Source organism: Diaphorina citri, unplaced genomic scaffold (genome assembly GCF_000475195.1).
Source record: "Diaphorina citri unplaced genomic scaffold, Diaci psyllid genome assembly version 1.1 scaffold1335, whole genome shotgun sequence".
In the NCBI taxonomy this organism is placed as follows: domain Eukaryota; kingdom Metazoa; phylum Arthropoda; class Insecta; order Hemiptera; family Psyllidae; genus Diaphorina; species Diaphorina citri.
This window is the reverse complement of record NW_007378763.1, coordinates 162,348-184,614: the sequence shown is the minus strand read 5'-3', so window position 1 is coordinate 184,614 and position 22,267 is coordinate 162,348. Positions and strand designations below refer to the sequence as shown.

The 22,267-nt window shown below is 38.8% G+C and overlaps 3 protein-coding genes across 3 annotated transcripts in view; 2 read left to right on the top strand and 1 right to left on the bottom strand.

Moving 5' to 3' along the window:
• The first annotated feature begins 6,370 nt into the window (after positions 1–6,370).
• LOC103515419 (glucose-6-phosphate 1-dehydrogenase) overlaps positions 6,371–22,267 on the top strand; it is a 46,402-nt gene continuing 30,505 nt past the window's right edge. Inside the window, exons 1-2 of the mRNA XM_026828132.1 lie at positions 6,371–6,550; positions 10,116–10,335. Of these exons, the coding sequence (XP_026683933.1) occupies positions 6,525–6,550; positions 10,116–10,335 (246 nt within the window). The 5' untranslated portion in view covers positions 6,371–6,524. The remainder of the gene's footprint in view (positions 6,551–10,115; positions 10,336–22,267) is intronic.
• Positions 13,315–15,047, top strand: LOC113470007. The gene is given in 1 exon segment (XM_026828130.1): positions 13,315–15,047. A coding segment is annotated over 1 exon segment (1,098 nt). The 5' UTR covers positions 13,315–13,446; the 3' UTR covers positions 14,545–15,047.
• On the bottom strand, positions 15,138–18,450 carry LOC113470008 (glucose-6-phosphate 1-dehydrogenase-like). Its single transcript, XM_026828133.1, has 2 exons — positions 18,265–18,450; positions 15,138–15,450 (listed from the first exon to the last, which is right to left on the bottom strand). The coding sequence occupies exons 1-2, from the start codon at positions 18,288–18,290 to the stop codon at positions 15,153–15,155; spliced, it is 324 nt and encodes a 107-aa protein (XP_026683934.1). The 5' UTR covers positions 18,291–18,450; the 3' UTR covers positions 15,138–15,152.

The following is a 22,267-nucleotide window of genomic DNA, read 5'->3' as shown; positions in this document are numbered from 1 at the left end:
GCCGGCTTCCTGGGTGCAATGCAAACACAGCAAGAATTCGATGCAGCAAATGCCAAGTATTTCTTTGCCTACAGGAACAAAGAAACTGCTTCAAGTTGTTTCACGAGATGGTATGAAAGCTATATTATCAAAAAAGATAATGGTCTCTTTACTTTTGATTTGTTTTGTATTTTGCTCACAATTTGATTGGTCTTACCAAAGCAATTTTCATTTAGTTTGATTAATTATTGTTTCTTTCATTTGAATTATTATTACTATTATTATTTTCCCATAGTTTCACAATAAAATAATAAAAATATACTTTCAAATGTTACATTCATTTGAATCTTTTCCCAGGTTTAATATCCCAGGAAAAATACAATATGTTGGAATGTAGTGTCTCCTTCAGGATACATTGATGATCTCAATAAAAAAAAAATATCCTGTTGTCGCTTTCAGGATACATAAGGTATTTCAATAATGGTAAGTAAGTGATAAAGCAAAATTTCAAATGCCAAGTGCCTTAGAATAATGAAGACATGCATTTTCTGCTTGAAAACCAAACAAATTCAAGGAAAAATTTTGCTCAGGACTGAGGAGGGTAGGTAATGATTTGATCTCAATTACTAAATCCATACTGGTTCTAGAAGATGTGAAATATGAACTATCCAACTTACTAGAAGATGTAAACGTTCTCTTCAAAAAAAATTATGCAACCAATACGTGTTATCCTGAAGAGTTTATTGATACACAGTTGTGTATCTTGCTGGAACTTAGCCTGGCACACTGCCATGTGCTCAGATTACAGTATAACGCCCACGCTATTCCACTAAGGTAGCTCACTATAACAGTATTCTTGGACTTCAGATAAATATTATGTTTCTTACCTTGAGAACTGTGTCTTGCACTTAGGACATTTAAAAGGCCTCAGGTTTGTTTGGTTTTTAACACAAGGTAATATGTGCTTCTTCATATGTAGGTATGTATCCCTTGAATTTCTTAGAATGTGCACATTCCAGATTCTTTTCTTTCAGACAGTACCCATTTGCTACATGTAGGTCATGATTATACTTTCTGAAAACAAATGAAACAGTGAAATATAAAAAATGTAATAAATAATACTCCAAGAATATTAAACTTATAATACCTACCATCACAAATAAATAAATGTTATTTCTTTGTATTATTAAAATCACATTGTAGGAGTTTTCAAAGAACTTTTCTCAACAGCACATAATAACTTCCACCAATTACCTACAATGCTGACACTGGATTGCGGCAAGGCAAGCATTTATCTCTGTGGCTACTCATAGTCCTTGAGAGGCTGAGTGTCCCCCTTCAATTGCCAGTCATAAAAGCAGAACAATTTGCATGTGAAAAATATCTGCCCCCGCCAGGATTCAAACCCTTGACAGCTTCACAGTCAAGTGCAGTGACCACTTGGCCATGAGAGCTGTATGATACCAACTAAATAACGTTAAGCCTGGATATAGAGCTATAGCAGTTTTATAGAAAGTACCTATGTTTCAAAAACAATCCATTTCTGGTAGTGATGGACCTACTACCTAGATGTCCTATTGATAATAGGTTTGTCGAAGAGAGATGAAACTTGGTCTTTCCTGGTATGGTCCAAGGACAAGGACAAAACTGTTACGATTAGGTGAAAATCGGACAGTCGCCCATCCAGATATTAACCAAAGTCAATGTTGCTTTACCTTTATCTCATGAAGGTAAGAGGTGTAAAGAAAAATGGGAATGGACAAAATTGTTAATTTTTTGGAAGAAATTTTTCCAAGTCCAAAGTTGATTTTGCCTAATAAGTCAGGGGTATCTATTTGGGAGTTAAGGATCTTGAAAAAGGTAATGGTGTCGTACAGTGTTCTACGATTATAAAGTGGTAAAAGATTTAGAGCTCTTTCAACATCTTTGTAAGAAGTATGTCCTGAGGATGGCATCATGAGATGTTGAAACATGTTGACTCTTTTCCATCAATAAATTCGTTTATTTAGTCAAGTGAAGACTTGTTCTCTTCTTATTTTAGTATTAATTAGTACTTGACATGGTATCCCGTTTTCAAAGTTTATATTTGGTTTAATGAAGTTTTTGAAGCAAATCCGTAAAGCCTGATTCACACTATAGTCTATAGTGCCAGTCAAGGTCCGGTCACGCAAAAACTTCATTAAACCAAATATAAACTTTGAAAACGGGATACCATGTCAAGTACTAATTAATACTAAAATAAGAAGAGAACAAGTCCGGTAACGGTCCGATCAAAAGATTGATAGCCGATTTCACCAAACTTCAATCAAGCCTTAATTGAATCATTAAGCACTGATGGGGAATTAAAGTTGAAAATTGCGTTTCACCAACCTCCGTTAAGACATTTCTCCCATCAATTCACCCTAATAATTTAATGATAGGAAATTCTCTCATAAGATGTCCTAACGGATGATTTTTTGTGTTTTTTTTCTTTTTTTTGGGATTTTTTTTTTTTTTTTTCAGAATTTCCAGATTTTCTATTTTCTGAAAGAAAGTGTTTTGCTTATTGCTTTTTTTTTATAGTTTTCTTCTATTTTCTGAAAGAAAGCGTTTTGCTGTTTTTTAATTTGAAGACTTTGATCTAAGCTGATTTTTCATACTGTTTAATTACCTACAATGGCTGAAAACTTTGATGCTGAAATTGAGGCCATTGAGTTCCTCGAAGATTTCAAGAGGAATGAGCATCAGCGGTACCGATACAAAGAAAGAGGAGAGATTGATTAAAAGTGCTAGAAACCAAATTCTGTCCCTGATCTATCCATAAAAATGGGATCTGAAATTTTAGAATAGGTATCAACATGCAAATACCTGGGTGTGAGTCTGGACAAAGCCATGAGTTTTACACCACATTTTGAATATGTATACTAGAAAGTGGGATATTTCTATTTAACAAGACTCAAATCAATGAACTTCAGATTCTGCAAAACAAATGTCTATAACGTTTGTGTTGGTGAAATTAATGTACTTACTTTCATACACAAAATGGTACTGGGACTGACCCCTCCATACCTATCAAATTTATTAGTTCAATCAAATCAATTTTATTTGTACATATACCTATACAATTTACAATTGTATGTGGTAATATCTGCCTGTGTGTTTGTTTGCCTGCTTGTTCGAACTCCATACCTGGCCAAACCACTCATCTGACCGCTATGAAACCCTGTGAACCCACTGCCTGCAGTCCCGTATTGAAAATGATTTGTTACTTCGAGCAAACAGAATTATTATTCCTGATGATTTGAAAGAACAAATTCTCAAGTTACTTCATGATGAACATCCTGGGATTGTACGGATGAAGGCACAAGCATAAATATCTAACAAGGAATAGAAATAATTTATTTGTTGACAGTATTAATAAAAAAAAAGTGCAAACTCAATTGCCTACAAATCTATAATCATAGTTACAATAAATTACCTAAATATCTCAAGGAATTGAGGACACCTTTTTAAAGCTGTCCTAAAAAAGCTGTCCTCAGCTTTTTAGGATACAGCTCAAGAAACAAATGAGATCTAGATCTACCATTCAATGTTTGGAGAGATTTTTCTCGAACTTTGGTTTTCCAGAAACATGTGTCTCAGACAACGGGCCCCAGCTGGTTTCAAAAGAGATGGTGGATTTCATGGAGAATAATTCAATCACTATGGTGAACTCTCCACCTTACCACCCCAAGTCTAATGGAGCTGCTGAAGTTTGTAAAATTGGGTCCTTTTTTTACTATAATAACCCCAATGTTGATTTTTCTATATTCTCATTCAATTTAATTGTATTTTATCATTAACATTGTAGGTACATAAATAAATAAATTCAATTCCAATATTATCTAGGAAATTGGGTACAGAAATCCTGTTTTAATTTAAAGATTTTTAATATTTCTTAGGTAGGTATGCCATCTTCTCTATAAAATCTCTTCCCATACAGCATCTTGGTCTTTATTTGTAATTTCATCTGTATTTTTGGTAACTACAGACCTACTACCTAGATGTCCTATTGATAATAGGTTTGTCGAAGAGAGATGAAACTTGGTCTTTCCTGGTATGGTCCAAGGACAAGGACCAGCCTCTCAAGAACAACCTAGTATTGACTAACTATGGAGATAAATGCACATGGCGAAATTTGAAATCAAGGAGGTTCGGAAGTAGTGGAGGGAAAACAAGTTTCAAACGTGTCACAGATCACACAACCATGAGAGTAGAAATCCCTCACATTGGGAAATTTTTCAACATGAGGGATTTTTCATTGGAAATTTTCGAAGCTTTTTGCCTAAGTAGGTATACGCGAAACTATTTTTTTTTTTTTTTTTTTTTTTAAAAATCCCCTTATTTTTTTTTTTTTTTTTTTATTTTTTTTTTTTTTTTTTTTTTGTAAAATGAGTCTGAGTAAGTTCACAAATTTCGAATTAGCTGCAATCGCTATATGTTTGGATGAAGAAGAAGAAGAAGAAGAAGAAGAAGAAGCAGATAAGTTGAAACGGAGGAAGGTTTGGATTCATGATATTTTGAAGAATAAATGAAGAAAGAATAAATAAAGTGATAAAAATGAAAGAGAGAAAACAAATTTGGAATAAGAAATTAAATAATTTATTATGAGTTTTAGGTATTAAAAAACACGATCGCGAAATAACATTGTAATGTAGCCAGTTATTTGGAGTCAGATTTGGTCAGTCTTGCTGTGAGTTTCCAGCGAAATGTAAAATAAAATGTGTTCTCTTTCCAAACATTCTGTATTTTTCATATTTATTACATTGGCGACGATGGAAAAGTTCCAGATTATTGGTGATGTGTGCAAGTTTAATCCTGATGAGGAAGAGTTTTCTGATTTCAATGAAAGGTTGGAGATGTTCTTTCTAGCGAATGGTATCTTTACTTGCCTTCAACAATCATTTGATCGGACCGTTACCGGACCGTGACCGGACCTTGACTGGCACTATAGTGTGAATCAGGCTTAACAGGACAGCCCATATCTTATTAACCCTAGAAGGGTAGACGTGAGTAAATTTTACTCACACCTCGTTTATTTTCGTGAAAATTTCGAATCGCCTGAAATCAAAGGGTCGACCCTCGAGATATGCTTGGACGGATTAGTTTCTCACGTGTACTTTAAGTAAGCAACCCTATACGGGAAAGTATTTTAAATGTATTTGCATTTTTCCAAAACCTAGTGAGTCAAATTTTGGTCAAGATTGGTGCAACGCTTGGCGATATTTTGGCCGCTTTTGGCGGTTTTCGGTGTAATTCAATAATATCTTGGGAACGGTATAAGCTAGAGACTTGAAATGTAATGTTAAACTTTTGGTTAAGATAGGTGCTGCGGTTGGTGGTATTTTTACCGCTTTTTGGCGGATTTCGACCGCTTTTTGGAGGTTCTCAGCCATACTGACTAAACCGTTAGAGATATTGTAAAAGTTACAATAAAACAGCGGTTCCCAACCCGGGGTACGCGAGAGATCCTCCGGGGGTTATAATACAGTGGTAAGGCTCGAAAATGTACAAAATTTTCACCATTTATTTACTAAAAAATAATAATTATAGAGTGAATCAATGTTATTAAATGTATGAGTGAACATTATTGCACAAACAGATTGGTGATTACTGAACGGTACAAGTTTTATAAATACTGTCAAGAACCAGGTCAGTCTATTCCTTCTTACATAGCCAAGATCTCTGAGTTAGCATCCCATTGCAGATTTGAGGATTTCTTAGATCAAGCTTTGAGGGACAAATTTGTTTGTGGCTTAAGTAACAATGCAATTCGTTCTAAACTCTTGGACCAAGATGACAATCTTTCGTTCAAAGAGGCTTGCGATATAGCCAAGTGCAAACAAGTAACTATGTCAGAGAACGAAAATATTCTAATGCCAAGTAAGAAGTCTGATACCTACATGGAAAATGTAAATCTTGTGCAGAATAGATGTAAACATTGTGGTTATTCTCATTCCAGTCTTTGTTTCTCTTCGTTCCCTAGATGAAAAGTCTTTACTTCAAAATATTGAAAAGTCATCACTATCTTTGAAATCCTGGTACACCAAAATTTTCAAAAAATTCGCCTGCGGCGCTTTAATTTATTTTGTCCTTCTAGTGTTTAGCTCCAATTAGGAGAAAAAAAAAAATGTGTAGAAAAAGCTTCATGTAGGTACATCCTTTTTCACCCATGGGGGGAGGGGGGTACCTCTGCCCCCAAAATTGCGACTGCAATTACATAATGGATTCAATGGAATTTCATTCCGGGAAAAGCGTTTAAACCCTGCCTAGGTATGGGTACCCGGGGGGTACGCGGGCCAAAAAAGGTTGGGAACCGCTGGGTCAAGGTAGTCTCATCTGGGTCAAGCTGAAGCACAGACCCCAAAATAAGGTAATTTTAATTTGTTTTCAGAGGTTGGACGAGAGTGATAATCGAGAAACCATTCGGTAAAGACTCTGACAGTTCTCGACATTTATCTAATCATCTTGGAGCTTTGTTTCCTGAGGAGCAGATTTATAGGATTGACCATTATTTGGGAAAAGAGATGGTGCAGAATCTGATGACCATGAGGTAGGTACTAGGGTGCGCCAAAATAAAATTTAACATGTACACTACTATTGCTATAATGTACCTCCCAAAATAAATCAAGTGCCCAGAAAAAATAAACAAAACTTCATCCCACCCCAGAATTTTGAACAAAAAAGATTAGAAATCCTTTTATTCACTTCATAATTTGTGTGCTCCGCCGGTAGGTGGCACGCCGCCAATGCAGTGAAGCAGAAGTTAGTAATATTAGAGGAAAGAGGAGTGCAATGAGGGGAAAGAAAGGTAGGTACTTAATACGTGAAGGAGAAGCACACAAATTATGAAGTGAATAAAAGGCGGGGTACAAAATTGATTTCTAATCTTTTTTGGGTTGGGGTGGAGTTTTGTTTATTTTTTCTGGGCACTTTAATTATTTTGGGAGGAACGACTTGGCAGGGTCTTTTTTTACGCCACGAAGTGGGTTTTTTTTGGGGATCTCATAACTTTTTGCAGAAACTTAGCATAATATGACGTATGAGTGTAGCGCAACAAAGTACAAAGGCAATAGGCATAGTAACATCATTTGGTAAGTTTTGGTGAGTTTGGGTTATTTCGGAGTGAAAAAATACCATAATAACATCATTAAGTTAGTTTTAGTAAGTTCGGGTCATTCCCGGGTTAAATAAAACCATAGTAACATTATTGAGTAAGATTTGGTAAGTTCCGATAATTTTCGAGTGAAAAGTGCCATAGTAGCGTCATTGGATAAGTTTTAGTAAGTTCCGAACATTTCCGACTGAAAAATACCATAGTAACATCATTGGGTGAGTTTTGGTAAGTTCCGATCATTTCAGAGTGAAAAATTAAATAATAATATCATAGTAGATAACACAATTGGTTAACTTTCATGTAGCTGGTCCTAACCAACTTTGGATATTATGTATCAACCTCATCAGGTAAAACCCGATACAAAATTGCCCTATGGTGTTAAAAGCGCTTCATTCATATTTCAGAAGAAAATTGATGAATTATTAAGAAATTGCAGAAACGTAAGATATGTTTATTATTGGAGACAGTGTGGAAGACTGTTACAAAAACACAGTCGAGGTTTTAGCCAACACCTGAGCGCAGCCGCACGCGTTTCGTTCTTATTGGAACTCATCAGTTAGACATAGCTCTCAGGTGCTGGCCAGGAATTTGGAAGTGTTATTTATACTTCAGAGATGGAAATTGTGGAGAAACGAGAACCTGCGTTTTCTATGTAAGATTATATTTGTGTTGAGTGTTGTTGTGAGCGCCACAGTTTCATTGATGATGTGTTTATTATTGGAGATAGTGTGGAAGACTGTTACAAAAACACAGTCGAGGTCTTCAAAATTCTGAATGAAAATAACGTAAAAGTTAATATTAATAAATGTCACTTCTTCCAGACTGAAATCAAAGCGCTGGGACATATTGTCAGTCACAATTCGATCAAACCAGAGCCAAGGAAATGTGATGCAATAAAAAATGCTCCCACTCCGAAGAATGTTACGGAGTTGAAGAGCTACTTGGGTCTACTGGGCTATTATCAGAAGTTCATACCAAACTTATCTTTCTTGTTACAGCCTATGTATGAGTTATTGAAGAAAGATAAAAAGTGGAACTTCAATTCTCAATGCTCAGAAGCCTTTGAAACAAGTAAGCTGTTACTTGAAAAATACAATATTCTAGTCCCATTTAATGAAACTAAACCTTTGGTTTTGCATATACGCCCTTTGTCACTGTCCTCAATTGTCTATTGAAATCAGAAATGATATCTGTTCAGTTTTAATGTTTCGTTATGGTAATACATAAGTTAAAAATTTCCCAGACTTGAAACAGTTGATAATGTTGATATATTTCATTTTGTTGTATACCGTGTTCTACCCATTATGGAGTACCTATGTTATACTTTCAGTGTTAGAACTGTGGCATTCCGCGGGTAATACTTGTAAATCCCGCAAAATCCCACGCGGAATTGGTCACATCCCGCGTGAAATCCCGCGGGATTCAAAAGCCTGCGGGATTGCTATTCCTACACACGTAGCACTGGTCCTAAGGCCTAACCAACTTTTAAAACTATCACCTTATCAGTTAAAAACCAACAAATTTAAGATGGAAGGGACTCTTTGGGGGCCTTGAAAATATGAAAAGGCACACCTACCACTCACGAGAAAAAAAATGAGCCATCAACCATCAAAATCGGTCCAGTATTTTAGGCTGTAGAGCGGTCAACGTCAAAGAAGAAGTGGAAGCAGCAGCAGCGGCAGCAGAAAATGATGAAAAATTTAACGTTTTTCAAACTCAAATATCTCCAGCTAAACTTAACCGATTTTGATGAATTTTTTTCCAACTTGGTCTACTTTCATGCCCCAACACACACACGCAATCCGTTTTCTTCCGTCATTTGTAGTTGTCCCTCTACAAGCACCTAAAAACGGCTACCTTTCCTGTCGCGTATAATATCTCTAGTAGCGCGGTCAAACTTTCTTGACTTGGCGGGGCGGAGCGCTACCGCGTTTCTTAATAATCAGTGCTTTTTAAAAATATTCATACAGGATGTTGCAATGCAACAACACTGTTGCATTAATCGATGTCAAACCCAAAATGGCGAATACTACAGGTCAAGGGCTACAAAAAGTTCCCCGACCACTTTTTCGAAATCCCCAGAATAACGGAGATATCCGCCATTTTGTATTTTTTCAAGTACCCCGACTTTGCTCCAAACTTTTGACTGTGGTACAAAATCTGTGCTAGGTAGGAGTAAACTAATTACATGGATAAAAAGTAGACAATATTATCTCTCTTTTGAGATGAATTCCGTTCCTAAAATTAGGATTCGTATACACTATTGCTGTTGCGGCGCGAAATATACATGGCAAAAAATCCAAAAAATGATACATTATCATTGTTACCTTTTAATCAAAGCAAAATCCAAGTTTCGACGTGTTGCCGTCTTTTCAAAATAGCATTTTCATTTCGCGAAAACTTGTAATTGGGCCGTAAACCAGGCTGGGGGTGTTTTTTTTACTATAAATTGGGTTAGTAATTTATCACCAGAGACCGGCAAATGCCATATTGACATGGCGCCATACTAATTTTTTGTGATTTTTTTTTTTTAACAATTTGGAAAAATGCCATAAATGGCCTATAAACTTTTTTTTTAAATTTAAACAGGTCTTGATTATTGTTCCAGAAAATGTAATGTTATTACCAATCAAATATATAAAACCTTGTTTAGACTGCGAGAGTAAAGGGACTTTTCAGTCCTATGCTGGTAGTATAAGCAAGGTATATTCTAATTCTAATTCCACAAAGGCTCATTTTGACATAGGTACATTTTGCTTTACTTTGCCATATTATAAGCATTTTTAGGGAAAAATTAAAACAAACATGACGAAAATACTTCGGAATCGCTTCAATTTCAAAAGTTATCTTTTGTTGGACGTAATGACATCGATTTTTCGTCGTTTTTCTTTTAATTTTTTCCTAAACCCTAAAAATGCTTAAAATGAGGCAAACTAAGCCAAAATGTACCAATGTTATTTTTTTTCCAAATTAAAATAATTCGCCATTTATTACTTTCTAGGTTTGGCAACCGAATCTTCACCCCTACTTGGAATCGCGAAAACATTGCCTCAGTTATGATAACATTCAAGGAACCGTTCGGCACACAAGGTCGAGGTGGATATTTTGACGAGTTCGGGATTATTCGTGATGTTATGCAGAATCATTTACTCCAGATTTTGAGTTTGGTTGCTATGGAGAAGCCGGCTACTATTCATCCAGATGATATTCGAAACGAGAAGGTGAATTTACATAATAATATTATCCCAGATATGCCCGAAAACTTTTCGTTTCCAATTTTGATGAAAATTGACATATGAGCAGTGGTGTAGCCTCGATATAGGGCGTGTATGGCGGCCATATACTCAAAATTTTACTCAAACACCCTTAAATATTGACTTTGAATCTCTATGTATTTTTATTAGATATAAATAAAAATCATTTTCCGATAAAATGGTCAAAAATCCCTTAAAATCTCCGAAAAGGGATAAAAATCCCACTGTGTCGGGATAAGACATAGAAAGAACACTGTATAGGACACCTTACACCGCTACATGCATGAAAGGATATTACTTGCCCAACCATATCTATTTTGGTATGGAATTTGATGCGTGTTAATAGTGAGAATGTAAGACGCCTGTTCGGTAGCTCAAGAGTTGGAAATGTTAACGAGTAAAATAGACATAAAGAACACAGAAAATGAGAGAGCAGATACGTACGTTGTCGCTGGTTTTGAGAGAAGCGGGGCGCTTGGTTAGGAGATGGTGGCCGAGCCTATTCTGTTCGGCCGGGACGAGACACGTGAGACATTGAGGTAGGTAACATCTGCCAACTGCAAATGTTTAAATTTGGTTAGCACTTGTTGAGGTACATGAGAGGTAATATCATTGGTTATCTTGGGGAGAATAATTGCATCGACAGAGACGGGTTTGTCGGATGAGTCACACACACCTGGATGAGGCAAGAGGCTAAAGGAGAGTTTTCCCTTGGCTGCAAAAGTGTTTGCAGAGCCAATACCCGACACTTGCACATTGCACGATGAAACAGGTAAGTTCAATGTTTGGGATAAATGTTGAGAAATAATTGTTAATTGAGATCCTGGATCCACCACTGCTCTGATTAAGTGCCAAGTACCTACCACATCTTGGATTTGTACCACTGCTGTACCCAGTAGTACAGAGTACTTGTGAGATGTCACTATCCACATTGCCCACACCGGCAAACTGAGACACTTGAGGGTTTGAGTGAGAGGGTTGAGGGTGATTCACTTTGGGAGGCGCCACTGGCCTGTCACGAGAGAAGTTCATTCTGGGAGGCGGCACTGGCCTGTCACGTTGATGAGACCCCACTTGGGTAGCAAAGACTCCTTGTTCACCACGGTGTACACAAAGAAGGGTCATCAACCACCAAATTGCGTGTTGTGTTCAACCCCAATGTTGCGGGCTCAACAGCCCAAACATTGGCTGAAACTCTCATGGTGGGTCCTAAATTACAATTGGACATCGGTGACTTACTTGTGAATTTTCGTTTGAACCAGATTGCGCTCACATGTGATATCAAGGCGATGTACAGGTGCATCCTTGCCCAGAGGATCGAATACACCAACACATCCTGTGGCGTCCTGACCCTACTCAAGAAGTGAAGGAGTTTGAACTCAAAACCGTCACATTTGGTCTTCCGCCGAGTCCATACCAGGCTCAAAGGGTAATTAAACGCTAGTTACCGATGAAGGTGCTCATTTCCCACATGCAGCAGTTACCCTTGAAGAGTCTATCTATGTGGATGACATTGTGAGTGGTGCTGTCTCTATCTCAGCTGCAAAGACCCTGTGTAATGAGCTCTCTTCTCTCTTGGGAGCGGAAGGATTTGTGCTCCGCAAGTGGGCCTCTTCGCACCCAGAGGTACTCAGTGATTTACCAGTGGAGGATTGTGAAAAACCTCACATGTTGGGCTCAAATGAATCCATCAAAGTGTTGGGGATTCGGTGGTGTCCCAAAAGTGACTCATTTTTCAACTCAGTGTCTGTGGAACTCGACTCACCCACAACCACAAAAAGACAAGTGCTCAGTCTCATAGCCTCAATTGATGATGTGAACGGGTTTCTCAGTCCTGTTACAGTGTACATGAAAATGTTCATGCAGCAGGTGTGGCTCATTAAGGATGTGTCATGGGACTCACCCTTACCAGGCACTCTTCAAAGGAAGTGGAATAGGTTAATTAGTGAAATTCATCAACTCTCAGAGATAAAAATCCCAAGGTTTGTACTATGCTCAGACTACTTGTCCTTGGACCTCATAGGATTCGGTGATGCATCAGGTGCGGCCTATGCAGCCGTTGTTTATCTCAGTGGTCAACCAATGCCCACATTTATGAAAGGCCTACCTTGAGCATATCTTGAGATTGGGATATCTGCCATGTAGGGTTGAATGCACTTGGCTGATGTTCGGAAACATGGGACACACTTGAAGATTATTCTCCGTATTAATGACCGTCCACTCACAATCCAGAAGTGGCGTTGGATAAGAGACTGCACCAACTTGGGACCTCCATGGATTGACATTTGGTGGTAATGAAGGATCAATAACACAGAAAGTTGACACTTGTTGGATAACACCACTGGATGTTTGGCTGTTTCTGGGATGAGCGCATGGGCCAGTCTACCCCCCATCCTAAGGACTCCACTTGAGTCGATAAATGGAGAGAGCACACGTAGTTTCTCTGAACATCCAGAGTTGCTTGCCAGAGTCTTGAACTCGTTTCCAAAGTGCACTTGTTGAGAGGTTTTCACACACAATTGCCTAGCTGCTCTAAGCTCGGGAATGGAGAGGTCACGAGACAAGTTTCTATCAGCTTTGTTCCGCTCATTCTGAATGAATCGCAAGATCCAAGCAAAAATCTTTTCAATCCTGACAAGAGATGAGCACTGTTCTGTGGCTTTCATGAGCATGTTGTCTTCGGGCTTTTCGACAACTAACACATTGAGTGATTCTGGAGATTTCATTTCTGGCACGGGTTCAACACACTCCCCCACTGATTGAGGCCATGTGGCAGGGTCTGTGTAGAGAAAAGCTGGTCCATCAAACCACAACTTGTTACCGACTAATTCGGATGGCAACAAGCCTCTACTTGCAAGGTCTGCACTGTTGTCCCCTGAGGACACATGCTGCCACTGAGTGGGATTGGATGACTCCAGAATCTTCATCACGCGATTCTCTCCATTTATCGACTCAAGTGGAGTCCTTAGGGTGGGGGGTAGACTGGCCCATGCGCCTATCCCAGAAACAGCCAAACATCCAGTGGTGTTATCCAACAAGTGTCACCTCTCTGTGTTATTGATCCGTCATTACCACCAAATGTCAATCCATGGAGGTCCCAAGTTGGTGCAGTCTCTTATCCAACGCCACTTCTGGATTGTGAGTGGACGGTCATTAATACGGAGAATAATCTTCAAGTGTGTCCCATGTTTCCGCACATCAGCCAAGTGCATTCAACCCTACATGGCAGATATCCCAATCTCAAGATATGCTCAAGGTAGGCCTTTCATAAATGTGGGCATTGACTTTGCCGGACCCTTCTCGCTCAAGACCGGACCGAGGCGCAACTCACCGGTTGTGAAAGCCTACTTCTGTTTATTCATTTGCATGGTCACAAAGGCTATACATCTGGAATTGGTGTCCTCACTCTCAACGGAAGCGTTTCTTGCGTCACTCGACCGGTTTATTGGTAGACGCGGTCTTCCCTCGTGTATCTTCAGTGATAACGGTACTAATTTCAGAGGTTCTGCAAAGTACTTGAAAGAGGTTCAGGACTTCCTGACTCAGTCCAGCACTCCCATAACCAACCACCTCAGATCTCAAGAAATTTAATGGAAATTCAACCCACCCAGCGCACCCAACTTCGGAGGGCTATGGGAGGCAGGAGTGAAATCAGTAAAAAGTCATCTCAAACAAGTCCTCAATTAACAACCCTACTCATTCGAAGAATTCTGCACCCTCTTAGTGAAAATAGAGGCCATTCTTAACTCCAGACCTCTATGCTATCTCAGCACATCTCAAGATGATGGTGTAGACGTGCTCACCCCGGGCCACTTTCTCATCGGCTCAGCATTGGTGGTCAGGCCGGAGCACGACTTATCCCAAGAGAAGCTGTCGACCCTGAAAAGGTGGCAGTTGGTGTCTCAAGCCAACCAAGGCTTCTGGAAACGGTGGTCCCGAGACTACATAAATACTTTAGTCCAACGGTCCAAGTGGACCTCTCAGAGAAAGAACCTCCAAATTAACGATGTAGTCTTAGTGCAGGGAATGTTTCTGCTCCACAGATGGCCTCTAGGTAGAATCATAGATGTGTTTCCAGGTGTAGACAACATAGTCAGGGTTGTTAAGGTAAAAACGGATAATGGTGTGTTTATCCGTCCCGTGTGCAAGTTGGCCTTGCTCCCAATCGCCGATTGACCGTCGCGGGAGCACAAAAATCTTTGCACAAAAGCGCGTTTTGCGGTGGGGGGATATGTCCGCGCCGGTATCGCGATTTAAGTATTTAGAGTATCCACAACGTTCCAAACTCCGTGATAGATACGAAGGAACCCGACCCGGCCGAACAGAATAGGCTCGGCCACCATCTCCTAACCAAGCGCCCCGCTTCTCTCAAAACCAGCGACAACGTACGTATCTGCTCTCTCATTTTCTGTGTTCTTTATGTCTATTTTACTCGTTAACATTTCCAACTCTTGAGCTACCGAACAGGCGTCTTACATTCTCACTATTAACACGCATCAAATTCCATACCAAAATAGATATGGTTGGGCAAGTAATATCCTTTCATGCATGTAGCGGTGTAAGGTGTCCTATACAGTGTTCTTTCTATGTCTTATCCCGACACAGTGGGATTTTTATCCCTTTTCGGAGATTTTAAGGGATTTTTGACCATTTTATCGGAAAATGATTTTTATTTATATCTAATAAAAATACATAGAGATTCAAAGTCAATATTTAAGGGTGTTTGAGTAAAATTTTGAGTATATGGCCGCCATACACGCCCTATATCGAGGCTACACCACTGCTCATATGTCAATTTTCATCAAAATTGGAAACGAAAAGTTTTCGGGCATATCTGGGATAATATTATTATGTAAATTCACCTTCTCGTTTCGAATATCATCTGGATGAATAGTAGCCGGCTTCTCCATAGCAACCAAACTCAAAATCTGGAGTAAATGATTCTGCATAACATCACGAATAATCCCGAACTCGTCAAAATATCCACCTCGACCTTGTGTGCCGAACGGTTCCTTGAATGTTATCATAACTGAGGCAATGTTTTCGCGATTCCAAGTAGGGGTGAAGATTCGGTTGCCAAACCTAGAAAGTAATAAATGGCGAATTATTTTAATTTGGAAAAAAAATAACATTGGTACATTTTGGCTTAGTTTGCCTCATTTTAAGCATTTTTAGGGTTTAGGAAAAAATTAAAAGAAAAACGACGAAAAATCGATGTCATTACGTCCAACAAAAGATAACTTTTGAAATTGAAGCGATTCCGAAGTATTTTCGTCATGTTTGTTTTAATTTTTCCCTAAAAATGCTTATAATATGGCAAAGTAAAGCAAAATGTACCTATGTCAAAATGAGCCTTTGTGGAATTAGAATTAGAATATACCTTGCTTATACTACCAGCATAGGACTGAAAAGTCCCTTTACTCTCGCAGTCTAAACAAGGTTTTATATATTTGATTGGTAATAACATTACATTTTCTGGAACAATAATCAAGACCTGTTTAAATTTAAAAAAAAAGTTTATAGGCCATTTATGGCATTTTTCCAAATTGTTAAAAAAAAAAAATCACAAAAAATTAGTATGGCGCCATGTCAATATGGCATTTGCCGGTCTCTGGTGATAAATTACTAACCCAATTTATAGTAAAAAAAACACCCCCAGCCTGGTTTACGGCCCAATTACAAGTTTTCGCGAAATGAAAATGCTATTTTGAAAAGACGGCAACACGTCGAAACTTGGATTTTGCTTTGATTAAAAGGTAACAATGATAATGTATCATTTTTTGGATTTTTTGCCATGTATATTTCGCGCCGCAACAGCAATAGTGTATACGAATCCTAATTTTAGGAACGGAATTCATCTCAAAAGAGAGATAATATTGTCTACTTTTTATCCATGTAATTAGTTTACTCCTACCTAGCACAGATTTTGTACCACAGTCAAAAGTTTGGAGCAAAGTCGGGGTACTTGAAAAAATACAAAATGGCGGATATCTCCGTTATTCTGGGGATTTCGAAAAAGTGGTCGGGGAACTTTTTGTAGCCCTTGACCTGTAGTATTCGCCATTTTGGGTTTGACATCGATTAATGCAACAGTGTTGTTGCATTGCAACATCCTGTATGAATATTTTTAAAAAGCACTGATTATTAAGAAACGCGGTAGCGCTCCGCCCCGCCAAGTCAAGAAAGTTTGACCGCGCTACTAGAGATATTATACGCGACAGGAAAGGTAGCCGTTTTTAGGTGCTTGTAGAGGGACAACTACAAATGACGGAAGAAAACGGATTGCGTGTGTGTGTTGGGGCATGAAAGTAGACCAAGTTGGAAAAAAATTCATCAAAATCGGTTAAGTTTAGCTGGAGATATTTGAGTTTGAAAAACGTTAAATTTTTCATCATTTTCTGCTGCCGCTGCTGCTGCTTCCACTTCTTCTTTGACGTTGACCGCTCTACAGCCTAAAATACTGGACCGATTTTGATGGTTGATGGCTCATTTTTTTTCTCGTGAGTGGTAGGTGTGCCTTTTCATATTTTCAAGGCCCCCAAAGAGTCCCTTCCATCTTAAATTTGTTGGTTTTTAACTGATAAGGTGATAGTTTTAAAAGTTGGTTAGGCCTTAGGACCAGTGCTACGTGTGTAGGAATAGCAATCCCGCAGGCTTTTGAATCCCGCGGGATTTCACGCGGGATGTGACCAATTCCGCGTGGGATTTTGCGGGATTTACAAGTATTACCCGCGGAATGCCACAGTTCTAACACTGAAAGTATAACATAGGTACTCCATAATGGGTAGAACACGGTATACAACAAAATGAAATATATCAACATTATCAACTGTTTCAAGTCTGGGAAATTTTTAACTTATGTATTACCATAACGAAACATTAAAACTGAACAGATATCATTTCTGATTTCAATAGACAATTGAGGACAGTGACAAAGGGCGTATTTGGCCTTTTCTGTTTTTCTTCTAAAATGTCGGGTTTTACCTGATGAGGTTGATACATAATATCCAAAGTTGGTTAGGACCAGCTACATGAAAGTTAACCAATTGTGTTATCTACTATGATATTATTATTTAATTTTTCACTCTGAAATGATCGGAACTTACCAAAACTCACCCAATGATGTTACTATGGTATTTTTCAGTCGGAAATGTTCGGAACTTACTAAAACTTATCCAATGACGCTACTATGGCACTTTTCACTCGAAAATTATCGGAACTTACCAAATCTTACTCAATAATGTTACTATGGTTTTATTTAACCCGGGAATGACCCGAACTTACTAAAACTAACTTAATGATGTTATTATGGTATTTTTTCACTCCGAAATAACCCAAACTCACCAAAACTTACCAAATGATGTTACTATGCCTATTGCCTTTGTACTTTGTTGCGCTACACTCATACGTCATATTATGCTAAGTTTCTGCAAAAAGTTATGAGATCCCCCAAAAAAAACCCACTTCGTGGCGTAAAAAAAGACCCTGCCAAGTCGTTCCTCCCAAAATAATTAAAGTGCCCAGAAAAAATAAACAAAACTCCACCCCAACCCAAAAAAGATTAGAAATCAATTTTGTACCCCGCCTTTTATTCACTTCATAATTTGTGTGCTTCTCCTTCACGTATTAAGTACCTACCTTTCTTTCCCCTCATTGCACTCCTCTTTCCTCTAATATTACTAACTTCTGCTTCACTGCATTGGCGGCGTGCCACCTACCGGCGGAGCACACAAATTATGAAGTGAATAAAAGGATTTCTAATCTTTTTTGTTCAAAATTCTGGGGTGGGATGAAGTTTTGTTTATTTTTTCTGGGCACTTGATTTATTTTGGGAGGTACATTATAGCAATAGTAGTGTACATGTTAAATTTTATTTTGGCGCACCCTAGTACCTACCTCATGGTCATCAGATTCTGCACCATCTCTTTTCCCAAATAATGGTCAATCCTATAAATCTGCTCCTCAGGAAACAAAGCTCCAAGATGATTAGATAAATGTCGAGAACTGTCAGAGTCTTTACCGAATGGTTTCTCGATTATCACTCTCGTCCAACCTCTGAAAACAAATTAAAATTACCTTATTTTGGGGTCTGTGCTTCAGCTTGACCCAGATGAGACTACCTTGACCCAGCGGTTCCCAACCTTTTTTGGCCCGCGTACCCCCCGGGTACCCATACCTAGGCAGGGTTTAAACGCTTTTCCCGGAATGAAATTCCATTGAATCCATTATGTAATTGCAGTCGCAATTTTGGGGGCAGAGGTACCCCCCTCCCCCCATGGGTGAAAAAGGATGTACCTACATGAAGCTTTTTCTACACATTTTTTTTTTTCTCCTAATTGGAGCTAAACACTAGAAGGACAAAATAAATTAAAGCGCCGCAGGCGAATTTTTTGAAAATTTTGGTGTACAATCTTCAGAATCCAGTCTCAGCAAACCAATAAGAGTACCCCTTCATTTAAATAAAATAGGCGATATGCAAAGCAGAAATTCAAGGAATATGATAAAAAAAAAAAAAAAATGTACAGCAGGCCGTTTTTCGAAAATACGATTGATTCACTCTATAATTATTATTTTTTAGTAAATAAATGGTGAAAATTTTGTACATTTTCGAGCCTTACCACTGTATTATAACCCCCGGAGGATCTCTCGCGTACCCCGGGTTGGGAACCGCTGTTTTATTGTAACTTTTACAATATCTCTAACGGTTTAGTCAGTATGGCTGAGAACCTCCAAAAAGCGGTCGAAATCCAAATTCATATCGATTGATGATTTGTGCTTCAAATAGGTCCCACTAATGGTTCATATTGAAATTCGGACCCAAAAATGAACTTTAGACTTCCGGCCCTGATGGCCTCCGGGGGTGAAAATTGATGTTTCGAAATTTTATTTTTGGGACCGAACTTCAATATGAATCATTAGTGGGACCTATTTGAAGCAGAAATCACCCATCGATATGAATTTCCCATTTTTGGTGCTTCCCCTATTGGTGGGAGAACATGGAAAAATGAAATTTTGAATAGGCCATAACTCCGGCCCTGATTGTCGGATCGAGCTCAAACTTGTACCAGAGTACTACGTTCCTTAAGACCTTTAATATGATATATCACAAAAAAGTTACGGGTTTTTTGTTTTTCGAAATTTCAAACAGGCTTCGATAAAAACAATTGAAGCATAAATTCTGGGACACCCTGTATATATCATCAATAATAATTATTGATTATAATCATTATCATCATCTTTTTCACAGCATTAAACGAGCGCAAGGCCGATATTCGTATACAGTATACAGATGTTCCTGGAGATATATTCGAGGGCAAAACAAAGAGGAATGAATTGGTAATGAGAGTACAACCTGGTGAAGCAGTTTATGTAAAAATGATGACCAAGACACCAGGCATGTCTTTTGATATGGAGGAAACTGAACTAGATTTGACCTACGGGAGTCGCTATAAGGTAAATGTACTCAAATTTGACAGCAAAATAGAGCAAGTGGCTGGGCCAGATTCAAGATTTCGTCAATTTCCTTTCCCATTAACGAGGAAGTACACAAGTTTTCTTGCAAAATTAATGCTTTTAGTTTTTTTTTTTTTTTTTTTTAAAGTGTGTGTTTTAAAAGTTTAAAAGGTCTATCAGCGTAACAGGCAGACATACATAGGTACATGATTTATTGGCGTCCATCGGTTCCGATGTTGCCTCTCTCCAACAATTGACGGCATCTGATGTTATCGTGGTGGCTGCGGAGTCCGGCGAGGTTGGCGCACGTTCTGCTGCAGGCTTGGCAGTGGATGGCTGGCTGGGCTGGGTGGGCGTGCTGCTCTGCTGAGTGATGCTGCTGGTGGTAGGCTGCAGCATGATCTTCACAGGTGCAGGTGCAGCCGTCACATGGTTAGGATGTCGATGTCTCATGTGGCTGGATATTCCTGCTTTTGTGGACTTGTGTTTCATATGGGACAACACATAATATTGCCTCCCTCATCTTCCTTCTCGTTTAAAATCGCAGTAAGTGCATCTCCATTTGGCCTGGTCTTCTTGTTCGTGCTTTTCTTGTCTTCTTGCTTGTTGTCTTCCTATGTTCTTCGCCTGGTTTTCAGCTACTTTTACTTCGATGGCGTTTCTATGTGTTTCTGTTTGCGGCTGCAGTCCTCCATTCTGCAACATTTATGTTTGGGGTTTTCGGGTCTATCTTGACTACGTCACACCATCTTTGTTTCTGTCCACCTTGAGTTCGAAACCCTTCTTTCAGCTCTGAGAAAGCTAATTTCAGTGGAAGTCGAGTATCCTTCATTCTACTTACATGGCCCAACCAGTGTAGTCTTCTTGTTCGGAGTTAGTCAGTGCCTTTGCAGCAGAAACTGTGGGCAATTTCACTTTGGTTGTTTGAGCCGAGGCAGCAGCCACATTGGTGACCGCCGGAGCAGACTTGTGCTCCTGGAGAAAACTTTGCATGGCTTTGATTGGAAAATAATAAGCCTCAAAGGAAGCCATTGTTTGAAGAGTATCTATCTACACGTCTTATGTAGGTACTTATATCTAAAAAATAAAATTAAAGAATTTTTGATTTTGAACCTTTTAAACGAAACAAAAGATTTTCCTTTGGTTTATTTTGAACCTTTGAAACAGAACAATGGATTGTCAGGGGTTTACCATCTTGACTTCCCACGCATATGAATATGTATTGATAGGTATGCGTGGCAACTGTATTGGGGATCGTAAAGTTTTGAAAGATCGTAACCGGGGCCCCGTTCAACTTTGGGGCCCCAAAATTTCAATCAGCGACGTGCCTTGATTGGATGAAGATGTGTACCAAATTTCATCAAAATCAGACCAGGCAATCGGGAGTTATAGCGGAACATACAGACAGTCAAACCAAATGCAAAACCGTCGAGTTAAAACATAGACCTTCACTTCGTTCGGTCAATTACTAGTGGTTGACCCGTCCTTTGTACGGGACCACCACACACACACACACACACACACACCCCACCCACCACATACACACACACACGGTCGCGCTACGCGCTCCCTGACACGTCTTTTTTTTTCAAGATCACGTCAACACCTCATCATATAGGTATTTTACTATATGTGAGGCAACAATAGACGTTAATAGTACTACACCAGTCCAACCACCAGGTCCGACATTTATTTAAAAATGTCAGGTCCGGTAGTCAGGCTGTTGTAGTAATCCATGGCTTTAATTAAGGGGGATTTAAATGAATAAATTTGGTTTCTATGGGGAAGTGAGAATAACTGATCTCTTTGGTCAGTTATTCTAAGTCTGGGGTTGGGGACTTTGTAGTGAAGGTTTTCAACCATATAAGGGCTACTGATTTTATTCGATAAAATATTAGGCAGTAGGTTTATCTGTTCTTTTTCACGTCTCTTATCCAGATTGTCATAGCCAATATGTTCAATTAGAAGGGAGGATTCAATATCAATATACTCAGGATAGAGGGGATAAAAACCGTTTTCTTTTTTGAAAAGATACCGAATAAAACGTGATTGTATCCTTTCAATAGAATTCTTTGCTTTTTTGGTGGATTCATATGACCGATCCATATTCTAAAGTTGAACGGACGTAATCCTGATACAGCATTTTCATTGCATCTATATCCGTCATATATTGTGAGTAACGGATTACCATCCTCAGTTTTTACAGGCCTTTTGTATTATTTCTTGTATGTGTGTATCAAATGAAAGGTTGTGACGGAATATTATACCCAGGTCTTTATACTGATCAGTGTATGTTATGGGAATGTTGTCAATGGTGTAAATGAAAGAAGTGGGTGAATTAGAAGAACGGTAGGATATGACGGAACATTTCTGGGGATGAAAGTTTAAACCGATTGATTTTAGAAAAGTGCACAGTTCGTCCAGATCTTGCTGTAGAAGTTCACAG